This window comes from Buteo buteo, chromosome 6 (genome assembly GCF_964188355.1).
Source record: "Buteo buteo chromosome 6, bButBut1.hap1.1, whole genome shotgun sequence".
Lineage (NCBI taxonomy): Eukaryota > Metazoa > Chordata > Aves > Accipitriformes > Accipitridae > Buteo > Buteo buteo.
Genome location: NC_134176.1, coordinates 19,145,862 through 19,160,449, shown reverse-complemented (window position 1 = coordinate 19,160,449; position 14,588 = coordinate 19,145,862). Strand labels below are relative to the sequence as shown.

Here is a 14,588-nt window from a genome sequence, read left to right as displayed (position 1 = left end):
ATAGTTATGGATCAATATAAAATTCTTGATCAAAGGAAAGCCTCCCTCTTACTCATCCTTTCCTCTGCTGAAGAGTTCATCGACAACGATTACTTAGTAGAGTTAGGGGACATTTGATGACTTATATCACAGCTGCATTGCAGAACCATTTCCTAACTGGAGGAGGAAGAGGACAGCCTAGCTTGCCCATCTGTTTCTGCAACATCACAGTATCACCGAAATAATCCACCTGCCTAATAAGGATGTCCTCCACCTATAACCAAAGACAAGTCTGAGCACCTTGGAACTGCAAGACAAACTGAAGGATGCTTTAAGCGAGATGTCCATTTCTGTTAACACTGAAAGCAAAAGCAGAAAACCCAGCACTTCTACACATGCAAGCTGTTTTCTTTCAGCTTAGAGAAAGCTTAGACACACACAAAATGTCTTGAGAAGAACCTTGTGCAGACATAGATATCCCTCTTTGCCATATGAATCAACCCTAACTATCTTCAAAATGAGAATAAAGGCTGGCATAAATATGGGGTAGGGGGAAAAACCGCACATGATGACGTGTCTTTTTAAGATTGTGTCTAAAAATATCATGACAGCTGCTTTGCTACTTGATTTTTAACATCTGCTTTTTTGAAGCAAAATTGTTACCATGCTATCAGGATCCAAAGCAGTTACTCACAGAAAAACAGAGAATTAAAACAGAGGATTAATCTTCATTTATCCTTGTGCTGTGTCAAGAATGATGATGAATACTTACTACTATTAGCTTAAAACCATGGTCCATCTTGAATCATCCACTGAATCACATGCTAAAATACAAAATAATCAGTTTTGTGATGAATGCTACCGCAACCTCCAAGGATTTGTTGAAGAACCCAGGGGTTGTTCGCAGGCTAGGTGAGAGGAATATCTAGCTCTAAATTCCTTTTAGAAAACAAGTTACTGCACACAGCTAAAAAACAAACAAACAAACCAACCAACCAACAAAAAAAAAACCAAAAAGCCCTAACTGTATACAGATTAGGAGCTCTTTCTTGCCTGCAGAATCCCTCTTCAAGAGATGCCTTAAAAAGCTCATTCAATTCCAGAGTACACCAAGATAAATCCACAGTGAATGATTAAGTGTTCTCAACAGAACTAATGAACCTGCTACCTGTTTTAATGTGGGGTACCAAATAGCTGCTTTGTTAAAGTATTACTTTTCCTGTGGTGGTTCAACAGTCTCGGATAAAAATCAAAACAAACATTGAAGGTTATCTAGGCCACAACTACTATCTATGCAGTTTCTTAACCATTCCTAATATTAATGCAGAAAATGTAATATATTTTGAAAGGGCCTGATAATTATTTATTTTGGTTGTATTTTTAACATGACAAGGAAATACTTGAAAGGTACAATACAAACACGCCTCTCAGATAACATAGTTGCTATCACCTCTGTGGCAACAACTATCAACAACCCCGCTCCTGGTATGCAGGAGCATCCTGGACAAGATGTTCCTCTGCAATGAAACATCCATGTCATACTTCTGGGCTACACTGGCAAGAATACCCATGATCCTGTGCCAACAATGATAGTTACACATTATGGAGCCTTGACAGCTCAACATCTAAAGCGAGAAAGAGTATGGGGAAAACCAGTCTTTTCTTCCTTAAATGCCAAATGGTATAGATCAAAAGAAGTATTTTCAGTATTTGGTTTCACACGCTCCTGAGTTACAAGCTGCAAGAAAACTGTGCAGAATTAAGATAAAATCTCCTACCATAAAGATTTAGGCAAAGAGGCTCAATCTCAGTCTCAAGCCCTGAGGATCTGATTTGAATAGGAAATATTTAGGAATAGGAAACATAGACCACACTAGCTACAGAATCTGAGATGACTGGCCAAACAAACTTTAAACTTTCCTTGTAAGCAAGCAGATAGAAAATCTAGAAGCATGTTGTATCTCTTCACCCACTCTCCACCAAAATCTTCAGTATTTCAGGTAACATATTTCAGATTCTTAAAAAGCACAATTGTCCAAATGCATTGAAGTCAAAAGATGACAGTTATCATTAGTTCCAAATGCAGATACTGCATGAGGCGAGATCAATTAGATGAAGTATGGAGTTGTAAGAACATAAGATCCTGCTGCTTCACCTGTCCTGTATTGGATTCCAGAGAGAGAAAGAAATAAAAAACCTCAAGTCTTAATTCAGGACTAAAAATTAAAAAAAAAAAAAAAAAAAAAAAAGCAGGGGAGGAAAATGTCAAGGTGTAAAGAGGACAAGTATGAGATTTCCATGGTATCCCAATGGTACCATAAAGTGATGTGCAGCATTCCAGCAAGTTAAGACTTGCCTTGTAATCTCTTTTCTGGTGCTTCAAATCTTCCCAGAGGGAAACTAGCTTGAGAGTGAGAAAGGAAACTCCTCCTCCTCAATCCCTAAATCTCTTTTGCTCTCTAAAGGTAAAACTGAAGGCTCAGAGTACCTGAAGGGCTGCATGTTGCATTACTTTGAGAGGATTTTTCCTCAGACTTCCTAAAACATGTTGGATTATCATTATGCCTAAACCTAAAACACAAAATGAAGAATTTTTGTCCAGGAGTGGGATGCAGCAAGAAGGATCCCAAAGGGGTCAACTGCTCAATATAGTACCCAGACAAAAATTTCAGGGTAAAGTTTCTGTAAAAACAGCTGAAGAGAAGAAAAATCTTATAGCATCCCACAGAACATTTATTAAGGAGGCCATTTTGAAATGGAACTTTCTCCCAGGGGAAGATCTGGAAATCCTGGATCCAGAGCTGATTTCATATTCACCTGGCAGAAACAGCATGAAACACGAGTTTTCCAACTGGGGACAAGTTTGACCATACACTTAAAGACATTTGCTTTGTTCATGATGCATGTAACAGTCATTAAAAGCATTGGCTATACCTGAAGAAGAATATTGGCAGATGTCTCCAAGTACTCATTCAAGCAACTCTGACCAGAAGTTACTTAAATTAAAATGAATGCTAAAACTAATCTTAGATTTATACAAGGTTTACATTAAAGGAAAGAAGAACATTATATGGATATACAGATGTCACTTATGATTCCATCACTGACTACTAAGTAGCAAGAATTCACAGCATCACAGGATGGCTGAGGTTGGAAGGGACCTCTGGACATCATCTAGTCCAACACCCCGGCTGCAAGCAACGTCAACTACAGCAGGTTGCCCAGGATCTTGTCCAGTCAGGTCTCTGGGGACAGTAGAAGAGCAGCTAGAGGACATGTGCAGACCAACAGGCACTACTGGCAGAAAGGCTGCAGACTGATGCAGACGATACACATGTAAAACCAGAAGCAGAAAATACAGAGTCAACTGCTCAAAGAAACTTAATTCTAGTTATTAACACCTTTAACTATACACGGTCATTCACTCCTCTGCCTCTTAAGTACACAGAAGGCATGGCAACCTTTTGCTATGCAGTATCTAGGCAATCTTCCTGCTTGGCAGCCAAAATTCACTTTGAAGAAAAATATTATAGGCTTTCCAGACTATTTATGCATATGCAAATTTACTTCCAAAGTACCACTACTACAGAAATTTATTTTATGAGGGCACAACAGAAGAACAACAGAAAACTCAGCAATTGTTTCAAATTATAATATTTTTATGGCTTTTTTTTTTTTTTAATATTCAAGCTCCCAAATTTTGTGAAATGTTAAGACCATCAGAACAGTAAATAATCAGGCCAGGACAGCCACAATGTATCATCTAGATTATTGATACACCTATGTTTGAATTAAACTTCATCCATTCAGTCAAACGCAATGTAAAAGCAAGAAATAAGAATGAGGGTCATACCCAAGACTGGGAAGCATAAAGTGTGGGAAACAGGATTACCATCATCTTTGGGTGTTTAACTGGGAACAGTTCTAGTAACCACATTGAGGGAGAATGGTCAAAATTTAGCTTCTTTCCATTTATGTTTTGTTTAGGTTACAAAGAAGATCAAAGAGTGACTTGGAGGACAGGAAAAGCGCATGCTGTGATAGCCAGAAATTCTTTTCAATCTTACTTCTTGCCATGATCTTCTTCTCAAAGGACAAACCAGTTTTCCTGTCACTACTAATAACAATGAAAAAAAAGACTAGAGACTACTTAGATGGAAGGCAAAACCAAACCATGTCATGGGGACAGCGGCTCTTGTCCATGCTCTACAAAACAGCTACATTGGAGCACAGTGCAGATTTGAGAGGTGACGACAGTGGAATCCAACTTTTGTTCTCCCAAGAAGGTAAAGAAAACAGTTGACAAAAAAGAAGAAATAAGAGACTGAAGAGATCCTGACTCTGCCCAACTTCTTATACATCAGGAACACTTCCTTACTCCTAAACCTCACCATCTAGAGATTTTGGTTCACACCTTCATTCCCTTCTCTCTGTATTAATCACCGATTAATTGTCAGGACAGAAGAGGGACATTTTTCATCTATGGTATGACCCAAAGCTCAGATGAAAGTACATAGGTGGGCCTCTGTTCCCCAGAAAAGGAGATCTTGCAGTTCTCTACCATTTCCCAAAGCCAGACAGTCACAAAAACCAGCCTCTTCTCGTCCTCTTCCCGCCCCCCACCCCCACTAGCTCCACCTGGGAAACCTCAAGTAAATTCTTGAAAGGCAGTAGCCTACACCTGTCACCACAGGTTATAAGACAGAAAACATCTTTTAGCAACTTTTTTTTTTTTTTAATTCTATCAGCAGTTCTAAAAGCAGTAGGTCCCCTACTTCTGCCTCTCCTTAAACCTGCTCTAAAGCAATCCCATTAGAGCCTTGATTAATGCACATCTTTTTCTCCCCATTAAGGTAAAGAGACTGTAATTAAATGGTAGAAAGAAAAACAGACATGTGGCTGGAAGCTGAGCCCAGGCAAACCTGAATTTGAAGTAAGGCACACTTGAAAGATAAGCAACAATGTGTTCACATAATTAACTGCAGAAAAAATAGGGGACAGTCTGGAAGCTGTTGATGTTCTCATATCTTGATTGCCTTTGCAAAGGTTTTATAGAGAAAAACAAGTTACTGGGCTCAGGTGAGCAGCATTCAGGATTTGCCTAGAGCCAAAAGGGATTTCCCACCCACTTCGTGTGAAAAGAAGCACAGTTTACACCTCCTTTGGGGAAGAGGATGGATGTCTTCTGTGAAACCTGGCAACACCCTTCACCTTGGGACCATACATAACTACATAATAGGTGTCAGTTGCCCAAGGAGCTGTCTGCACCAGGGGTCCAGCACCTAACAAGCTCGAGGCTGAAAAGACTACTCCTTTATGCTAATAAAGGGAAAACTCTAATTCATATAGCCAAGGAAGTAACCAAAACAGAACAAAAAGACACAATTTCAGATTAAACCCTTAAACGGGGAACTTAACAGTGGAATGGCAACATTTGCCAAATACCGCAACTCATAAGTCCTCTCTTATTTCCTCCTTTCTTTCAGTGCAGCTTAAACATTCAGGATCTACTTTCATTATCAAAGAAACAACTCCTAAGGATCTGCTAGGGTCAGATCCTGACCCTCTTCTCTTTTCCAGACAATACAACCACACGTTTCAAAGTCCTTCTTTTGCTTTATTGCTCTTTACATGTTACACATCAGAAACATCAGCTGTAGAGCAGCTGTATCAAAACTCAAGTTGTTGATTAATCATTGTTAATATGCCATCTCTATAGAATACCAATATGGGTGACAAACTCAGTAAAGAGTGCTGAAGGCAAGCAGTTTTCTTCCTACTACAGTATTACAGATTTTACAGATTTCTTACGTGATAATTCCACAGGCAGCGACCAAGGTAATTATAAAGACAGAATGATTTGATGAAATATTTAATTCTGGCCTTAAGATTTACGGCTCTATCTCCAGAGGCCGGTCTATTTTGTGATCTGAGTGAACCAAGATCCTGTCAGAAAAAACCAGCACACACACTATAAAGCTGTACCAAAATCTGTAAAAAGGAAATTTAAAATTACTTTACAACTACATTAAAAAACCCACCACCTTCACGCATTCCCTTCTCTTGAAGAGAATATGAGATTATAGTAAAGGATTTCTGTTTATGCGTACACATTTTGAGTGGAATAATACCAATCACACACAGATCATCAGTGGGGTGGGAACTTGCAGAAAAACTCATGCAACATCTCCTGAAGCAACAGAGCAACAGATAACATCTCTGATCAGAGCAGCTTACTAATAACTGCTGCTATGCATTCTGCCACACATTTGCTGACACCAGAGAAATGCCCAGATTCAGCACTCTTCCTCCAGAGCCTGGAGCAGAGATGAAATGCTCTCCAATGATTAAGGGCCTTGCTACCAATGAAGGTAACACTATTAGACAGGCATCCTCACTCCCTCCAATTTATCACAACATCCTGCCACTTTGCTTTTTACAAAGTTATTGTCTTCAGTTGCTCCTTATCAAATCACCAATTAAATCATGTTCAGTGCAGAGAAAACTGCAGAGAATTTAACCATCAAATTCTAAAATCTGGTTATTTACAAGACAGATTTGCAGGGAGGGGGAATGACGCACATTTGGCATGGTTAAGGACCTTCTGCCCCCTTCTTTACTACCATGCAAATCAAACTCAAACAAAAGTGGTATCAATGATCCTGAGTTTATGCTAATGAACTTATTTCCCTACAGAAAAGTTAATACTAACCTTTTACCCTTGACGTTAGGTTAAAGGAACCTAGACTAGCTATTATACAGACATATACCAGTATATATACACTGATAATTCAGGCTAACATTTCTTCTTATAACTTTTAAACAAAGCAACAGAGTGCAACTAACCCAACATTAATATGCGAGATGCCCAATTTCTAAAATAACTACATGCATAATATATGGAAGTGTTCTTATAAATGTAAGCAGCTATAAGCTCCAAATATCCAAAAGTACTTAGTTCATTCCACTCAGACCAATTACATGCTTCCTCACAGCGGGAGAAGAAAGTTCCCCTCACCCTTGCCCTTCACTGGCTGCTGCCACTGTTCATTTTCCACCAGCTGTTACACTCTTCAGACCCCTGTGGGAGGCAAATCAGCTCAGCAAGCCAGCAGAAACTAACCCCAGAAAGAGGAGCACAGAGTTTTCTGCTGGCCCAGCACAGTAAGTCCCACCTCTGGTGTTCATCAACACTAGGGAGAGGCCAGGAACATGTAACCAAGAGAAACTGCATAGAGAAGGAGCAGCTTGAGTAAAGGTAAGCAGAGCGAGCTCCTCCACGCAATAGCAGCAAGGTGTTAGACCAGCTTGGTTACTTGTGAAATGATACTGACTACACTGACTACTCTTCCAGATGACACATCAGTTGGAATACAAGCAGCAGATTTACATCATCACTTACACTGTTGTAACACCCCTGGCTATCTGAAGAAACAAAGCTGTCAGTCAAAAATAAGACAACACATCTTAGTACTGTCACCATCTTTGGTCTTCATTCAGAAAAATGTGTGTCCTTAGTATGCTTGTTCTGTAAATATGATAATGAACACAACAGAAGGAAAACAAAAAAAGATAACAAATTAAGAGAGATCTTCATTTCCACTTTTGTGGAAATGCAAAAAGGCATGTCACATCAAAGTCTGCAAACTTTTCTGGTGGAGATGTAGATCTCTTTGGAAAGCTTTGCATATATAAATTGCATTACAAGCTCTATGTATAAAAAACAAACAAATTTGATAACCACCTTCTAAGTAGGGCATGAGTCCTAAGAGGTTTAGAAATCCCTGGTTTACTCTGAGGGTAAGCTTCAACCATACATCTGAGGTCTTGTATTTCACAAGGGAGCAAAACAAATGAAAACTGGTAAGATGTTTCTATTTTTACGTCCTACTTACATCCAGCTAAAGCAACAGCATAAGAAGTGACAAACAAAATATAGACATGTAAAATACTTCCTGATCCTTTGGTTTTGCTCCTGACTCTGCTCCTAACTCCCCTCTGCTCCCTTATTCTGCAAGGCTAAATGTGAGGAAAGATATAATAAGAAACTATAGAAACAAAGTGTTGAGAGGAACAGCAGTCAGAAAAAAGGTCACACACAAAACAAAACAACAACAGAAATGGGATAGTAATGGTAGTAAGAAATTCAATTAGTAAGAAAGCAGTGTGTTAAAAGGCTGGTGTATTCCATCAGCAAACTTGATACCTGTAGGTAATGTTCTATTTTCATGGCAATGTCACGATGCTCTTGGTAGCATATAGATCTACAAACTTCCAGGGTGTGCATTCTCTCCCCACAGTAACACAGTATTTCACACTGGCTAAGGTTTCTACAGAACTACATCATTCTACCTCACTTGAACTATAAAAATTCGCCTCCTCAGTGCTTTTCCAGACAGAGCCGTACATCTCACTGAACTTGAGCAAGGTCATGTTCTGATTGCAGCAACAATGAATTGCCGGAAATACCCGTGGAAATTCATGGATCCTTTATTTTATCCATTCAGCTTGCCACTGAACTGACCTAAAGTTTCCTCCCTGTGTTTCCAAAGGAAGGAAATAAAACATTAGAGCACTGATGTCCTCAGAACGCTCTGAGCAGACACTGCCTTCATACTGAAGTCCATTGTAGCCACTTCCTTCGAGACGCTACTGTTTCATCAAAAAATCATGATGGACTTGCAATCGGTTTTGAAATGTGATTGCTAGCTTCCAAAATTATCATTCCAACACCACAAAATTCCAGGCACCCTGAGAACCCAAATTCCCAAAGCTATGAATGACAGAATACTCTCATTAAAACTATTGCAGAGAGGTTCCAAAACACAATCCCTAAACCTGAACACTGCAATAAAATACAAGAGTCATCCGTAAGACCAACATGTTGTGATAAACTTACTGGAAAAGATTCATCACTGGCATTTCATAAGTGTTATTTTTCAATATTTGAGAAAAGCAACTTTACAGATCTCTTAAAAAATAAAAGCTTTCAATGAAAAAAAAATAGGGATTTCAAATATGTGTGTGATCATTAACATCAGTGTTGCGGTCATCACTAGCTATATTGGGGACTGCTACACTAAACTGTGATCTTGAGAGAAAAATCTCTCTCTTATGGCATGTTGCATTTCACTCACACAACTGTGTTTTTGATGTCAACCAAGTTTTCCAAGACAAAGCTGTACACAGTTCTCCTACAGATTAAGGCCTTTATTAAGTAAAGTAGCTCATTCAGACCAGCTTAAAATATAAAAGAATCCTATAACCACTGTTTCCCAATTCTGGGCGCACTTTAAAATACATTCTCATTAATTTCAGATATTCAACATTTGCTATTTTACCTCTTCCAATAATCTGTGAACAAGTAATTTTGCACTTGGAGATTTGCTAACGCTCATGACAGTGCTTTACCACCATGCTGTTCATTTGCAATGTTAGACAAAATTCAACAAACGGAATCAAAATTTCTTCAGATCATTTTCTTAGAAAGAACCTTTTTCAGTTAGTTAAACTAGTTGGGAACACCCACAAAGTTTCATTAGTGAAAAATGCTTTAAGATTTTATTTCTAACAACTTGGGGTTTGTCTCAGTTCCGTTTGACAAGTGACACTCAGGATGAGAACACTTGAGGACGGCACCTTTCCTGCAACCAAACAGCCTACGGACTAGCCAAGGACCACATCTTTGTGAACCTCAGAGTAGCACAACGATTTCTACGCCAGCTGCTACAGTTTTTGTAAATACTGTTGTACTGGGTGTAAACAGCAGCGGTGGGGCTGTAGGGGTGGCCCCTGGGGGAAGAGGCACAGGGCTGCCCTGTCCCAGGCCCAGCTGGCTCCAGCAGACCCACAGCAAGACACAGCTGAGGCCCGCAGCAAAGCTGGCAGCACCTCTGTGAAAGCGTATTTAAGAAAGGGTAGAAAATGCCACAGAGAGGAGGAGGGAACAAAAGGAGTGAGAAACAGCAGAGGGAACACCAAGGTCAGAGAAGGAGGTGGAGGAGGTGCTCCAGGTGCCAGAGCAGATATCCACCACTGCAGCCTGGGAAGGACCCAAACTGGAGCAGGTGGATATGCCCTGAAGGAACTGCGGCACATGGAGAGCCTGTGCCAGAGCAGATTTTTTTCCTGAAGGACTAACTGCAGCCAGCAGGGACCCCATGCCAGAGCAGAGGAAAAACGTGAGAAGGAAGGAGCAGCAGAAAGAAACCACCTCGCACCAACTGTAACCCCTTTGCCCCCCGCACCATATGGAGAGGGGCACAGGAGTCTGGGATGCAGGACTGAAGTTGAGCCTGGGAAAGGGGGGAGGAAAAGTGTTGCTTCCATGCCTGTCTTTCTGTTTCTTACTATCTGAATCTATTTTAACTGGTGACAAATTAAATTAATTTTTCCCAGGTCAAGCCCGTTTTGCCCACAACAGTAATTAGTAAGCGATCTCCCCATCTTTATCTGAACCTACGAGTCTTCTCATCCTATTTTCTGCCCACTAAGGAAAGGGAAAGACTGAGCAGCTGGGTGGGCATTTGCTGTTAGCCAAGGCTAACCCACCACACCTGTGTAACAGTTTTGACCCAATCTTTTATGGGAGTGCTGATCAAGCAAGAGCTCGGACAGAGACTTGTGTTACGTGGCAGGAATCATTACTGCTGAGTCCTGGTTCTGAAGGAGAGAAACGTAATACAAACTGGATAAGTGCCTAAGAATTCTGACTTAGGTTACAGACCCTTCTTTCGTCTATCTATCCTTTGTGAAAAACAATGCAAGTCACAGGCTTGACACAGAGCACACATTTTCCATGATCCAAATTGTGACTATTACTTATAGTATAGCAAAGGCAGTGACCAATCCATTAACATTTCTCTTCCCTCTTTATCTTAAAGCTCAGTAAGCTCACAAAGCCTTTTAAATACAATCCATCAGATACAGAAATTGATTTTAGTAAGTGTCATTTATGTGCATCCAGAATCCTACATAAACTGTCATTTGTACTTCATCCACTCTCAGGTTTTATATAGACTGCTAATTCTATGGGGGAGTAGATTGGATCCATCAGCAGAACAAAACAGAATAAACAACACATTAATCAAGTCCACGAAAAATACTGCACCTCTCAAGTGCTATGCTTCTCCAGAAGTATATACTATTGCCTTATGCATCCACACAGCCCTTCATCTTGGGATCTGTCATTACTGTTTTCTTCCTTCATCTAATTTGGGTTGCAAGCATGAAGGAATGGGAACTTGATAATAGGAAATACTATATCAATGCAAGACAGCCCAAATAATAATCCAGCCCATTATAATTTCTGTCAAATTCTCTAATCCCCATTTCCAAACAGGAGATGTAATTAAGTCCTGGTAAAGTAACAGTCTATTTTTTTTTGCCACAGCGCAAGATTGAAGAGATTACAAGATAGCTTCCCCAAAGGATTCCTCCCCATCTGTGTTCAAAGAGCAATAAACCCTATTCCTAGCAACACTGATATCCTCAGTTAAAATGCTCCAACATTCAAGAGTCAGAGCCAATTATGGCCAGAATATGGACAGAATGAAGATCCTCTCCCCTCTTTTTCCTCCTTTCATGCTTTTAAATCATTCCTATGACATATTGTTCCACATTTAGCCAAAAAAACGGCATTTTGTTATCCATTCCCTAGCTGATTTGTAGAACTGAACATTACTACAGAAGGAAGCAGCAAAGTTCTGAGTACTTTTTCTTCAGTTAAGTATTTCAGATTAACTAACAACAGGAATACACACTGGCAAGCCTTTCAGTTCATATCTCTCTTCACGGGTGGAACAGAGGCATCGTCTCTCCTCCGTAGTCTCACTAGCCAATAACCTTGGCCTGCAACCTGTTAAGTACACCAGGATCTCAAACACAAACTTACAGTTTTAGACACTCTCAACATCGGGAACATGTATTTAATTAAATAAATTACTCTCTTCCTGTGTTACTCCACTACAAAAGAAGAGTCCCTTACAATCACTTAGCTTACTGACTATTGATATTCTCAGTTAGCTAGAACTTGGAAGCCATGGACATTGATTTAATCATTCCTGTGCTGTCAGAAAGAGACTAAATCTACATATGATACTTTCCCATGTTTTAAAGATCAGGAAATGCTCCAATAGTTTGCATTTTGACTGGTCCAGAATCTAGAAGATACCGTAATAGGAAAATCACTGAAGTGTAAAGCTATGCAGACTGCATAATCTTCTCTGATATGCTTCAGTTAGGTAAAAAGTACCCAGGCAAGAGAAATTTAAGTCAAACTGTCAATAACATCATCTACCTAGCTCTCCCTACCTGTCTGAAATACCTTAGTACATCTTAAAACTATGAAGATCGTGTTTCTCAACAGACAGCCAAAAAACATTTGCCTTTGCTTGAACTGATCTCTAACTAGTTCATAGTCGGTAACTCAATGAAGCATGTCCTCAAACTAAACTTAATACCTTCCACCTTTTTACTTGTGTTTATTTTTAGTTAGTATAATATCAGTGTGTTTCAGGATCATCACCCAGCTGTTCTTAAAGCCAACACATGGAAGGTTATCTGTGTGGGTACATCTACTCTTAAATTGTCTCTCTTTACTTTGATTCTGGCTTTTCTTCTTCTATTTCTATTCCTATAGACCTGAATCATGCAGTTTTCTTCCCTGCCAAAACGTGTAAAGCTATCACTGCCTTTGCAACGCACTCCCCGTGACACCAACCTTACGCCTCATCCTCTCTCTGTGTTAACTGATCACTTGCGAATTCACCCCAAGTTCTGTCTCTGCAGGCTTGATTTCTCTCTAAAAATACCTCCAGGTCCACCTCAAGCAGATGAGCCAGCCAAGAGGCGGGCACTATCCCCCTATCTTTTCTCACACGCAGGATGAAGGCATCCATGCCAGTGAAAAGAACTTGCGTCTCCCTTGTTCATGAGGCACTTCCATATCTCAGAACCAAGCACCGCTTTTCACCTCCTTCAGCTACACGTTTAAAAGTTTGTGACATAAGAAACCAAGCAAACCATTCAGGTTTTATGAGAAAATAAATGAAGCTGCGCTATATCGCAGAGGCGCGTTTTCGAGAAAAGGGACAGACGCCGTCGTACCACACGGCTGCGTGCAGATAGGCGCCGGCTGCGCGCAGAAGGCGAAAGGACGTTTACGGCTTTATGCACACCGTCAGCATGCGTGCCTGCGGAACCGCCGCGCTCACGACAAGCCATCAGACCGCTCAGCAGTTCGGGACGCGCACCCACAGGGCCCGGCTGCCGGCGGGGCGCGGCGAAAGGCGGCCTGCCTCGGACTCGAGGGGAGCGCCCCAGCTCACCGCCCGCACGCCGGGGTCAGGGCCTCGGCGGCACCCGCCTCCCCGCCGCCCTCCGCGGGGCTCCTGCTCCGCAGGGCTCCTGCTCCGCGGGGCCGCCCCGACCCGCTCCCCGCCCCTCCGGCGGCCCCCGCGCACCGCCGCCTCCCCGGGCGCCGCCGCCTCCCCCGGGCGCCGCCGGGCGGCCCGCAGGCCCCTCGCGCCGGCCCGCCCGGCTGCACCTGCCGGGCCCGGGAGCCCCGCCGGCCGCCCCCCCGCCGGCCCTCCGCCGCGGCCTGCCGCCTCCCGCCCCGCGCCGCACCGTTAGCGATGAGCTTGGCCGAGAGCTGCTTGACGAGCTCGGGGATCCGCTCCCACTGGCACTCCGAGCGGCACCGCTCGATCTCCGTCTCCAGCCGCGACCCCGCCTTCTTGGTGGCCATGGCCAGGGCCGGGCCGGGCCGGGCCGATGGGCCCCGGCGGGCGAAGGGGCCGGGGCGGCGGGAAGGGGAAGGCGGGGAAAGGACGACGGCGGCACCGGGCGCCGGCAGCGGCGGAACTTGAAGGGCTGCGGCCCGCGCCGCGCTGGCGGCCGAGCGGCGCGAGTGGCGCCACCTGCCGGGCAGCGGCGGGCAGCGCAGCGCTGCGCGGGGCGGGGCGGGGCCAGGCGTCGGGGGCGGCCCGGAGCCCTCCCGGGGAGCGCGGGCCGGGCGGCGCGCGGCGGCCCCGCCCCGCCCCGCCCGCCGGTCGGTCGGTCGGTCGGCAAGGGGCGGGCGCTGCCGCCACTGCCCTGACAGCCCGAGGGGAGGGAGGGAGGCAGCCGCGCCGCTGAAGGTGCCGCTGGTAGCCGGGCCGGTAGAGCCGGGCTCCCGCGGCCACCGGCAGGAACCGCTCTTTTAAAACGATTGGCCTAATTACGTACGGGAAGAAGGGGGCGGGGGGGGGGGGGGGGGGGCGGAATTCATTTCATCATCTCATCCTTCCACAGGCTAATGATGAATACGCACCATCACCCCCCCGTCTGCTATACGTTTCCACTTCCACAAAACGCAACACAAAATCAGTTCCCGCCCGTTAATGGTCACCCCCCTTCCCCCACCTTGAAACCGCTCATCCCCACCCTCGCTAGGGTTTTAATCCATTTGAAGGCATTCTGCTTTTCCTCCTCTCCATCCACATCCCTCACACCACGCCTTCTCCGCGGCCTCATTGAGCGACACGCTCTTTCACACCTGGTCCCAGCGGAAGGCAGGCCCCGGCGTGGCCCACCAGCGCAGTACGCCCTTGCTCCTTAGTTAAACAGCA

At 43.5% G+C, this 14,588-nt stretch overlaps 1 protein-coding gene across 4 annotated transcripts in view; it reads right to left on the bottom strand.

Annotated features, from left to right (window-relative positions):
- Positions 1–13,861, bottom strand: part of TTC7B (tetratricopeptide repeat domain 7B) — a 140,500-nt gene extending 126,639 nt beyond the window's left edge. For 3 of the 4 annotated variants that reach the window (XM_075029985.1, XM_075029987.1, XM_075029986.1), the window contains exon 1: positions 13,606–13,861. In XM_075029985.1, the coding sequence (XP_074886086.1) occupies positions 13,606–13,726 (121 nt within the window). In that variant the 5' untranslated portion in view covers positions 13,727–13,861. The remainder of the gene's footprint in view (positions 1–13,605) is intronic. The other variant, XM_075029988.1, reaches the window with a different exon arrangement.
- Positions 13,862–14,588: the final 727 nt, after the last annotated feature.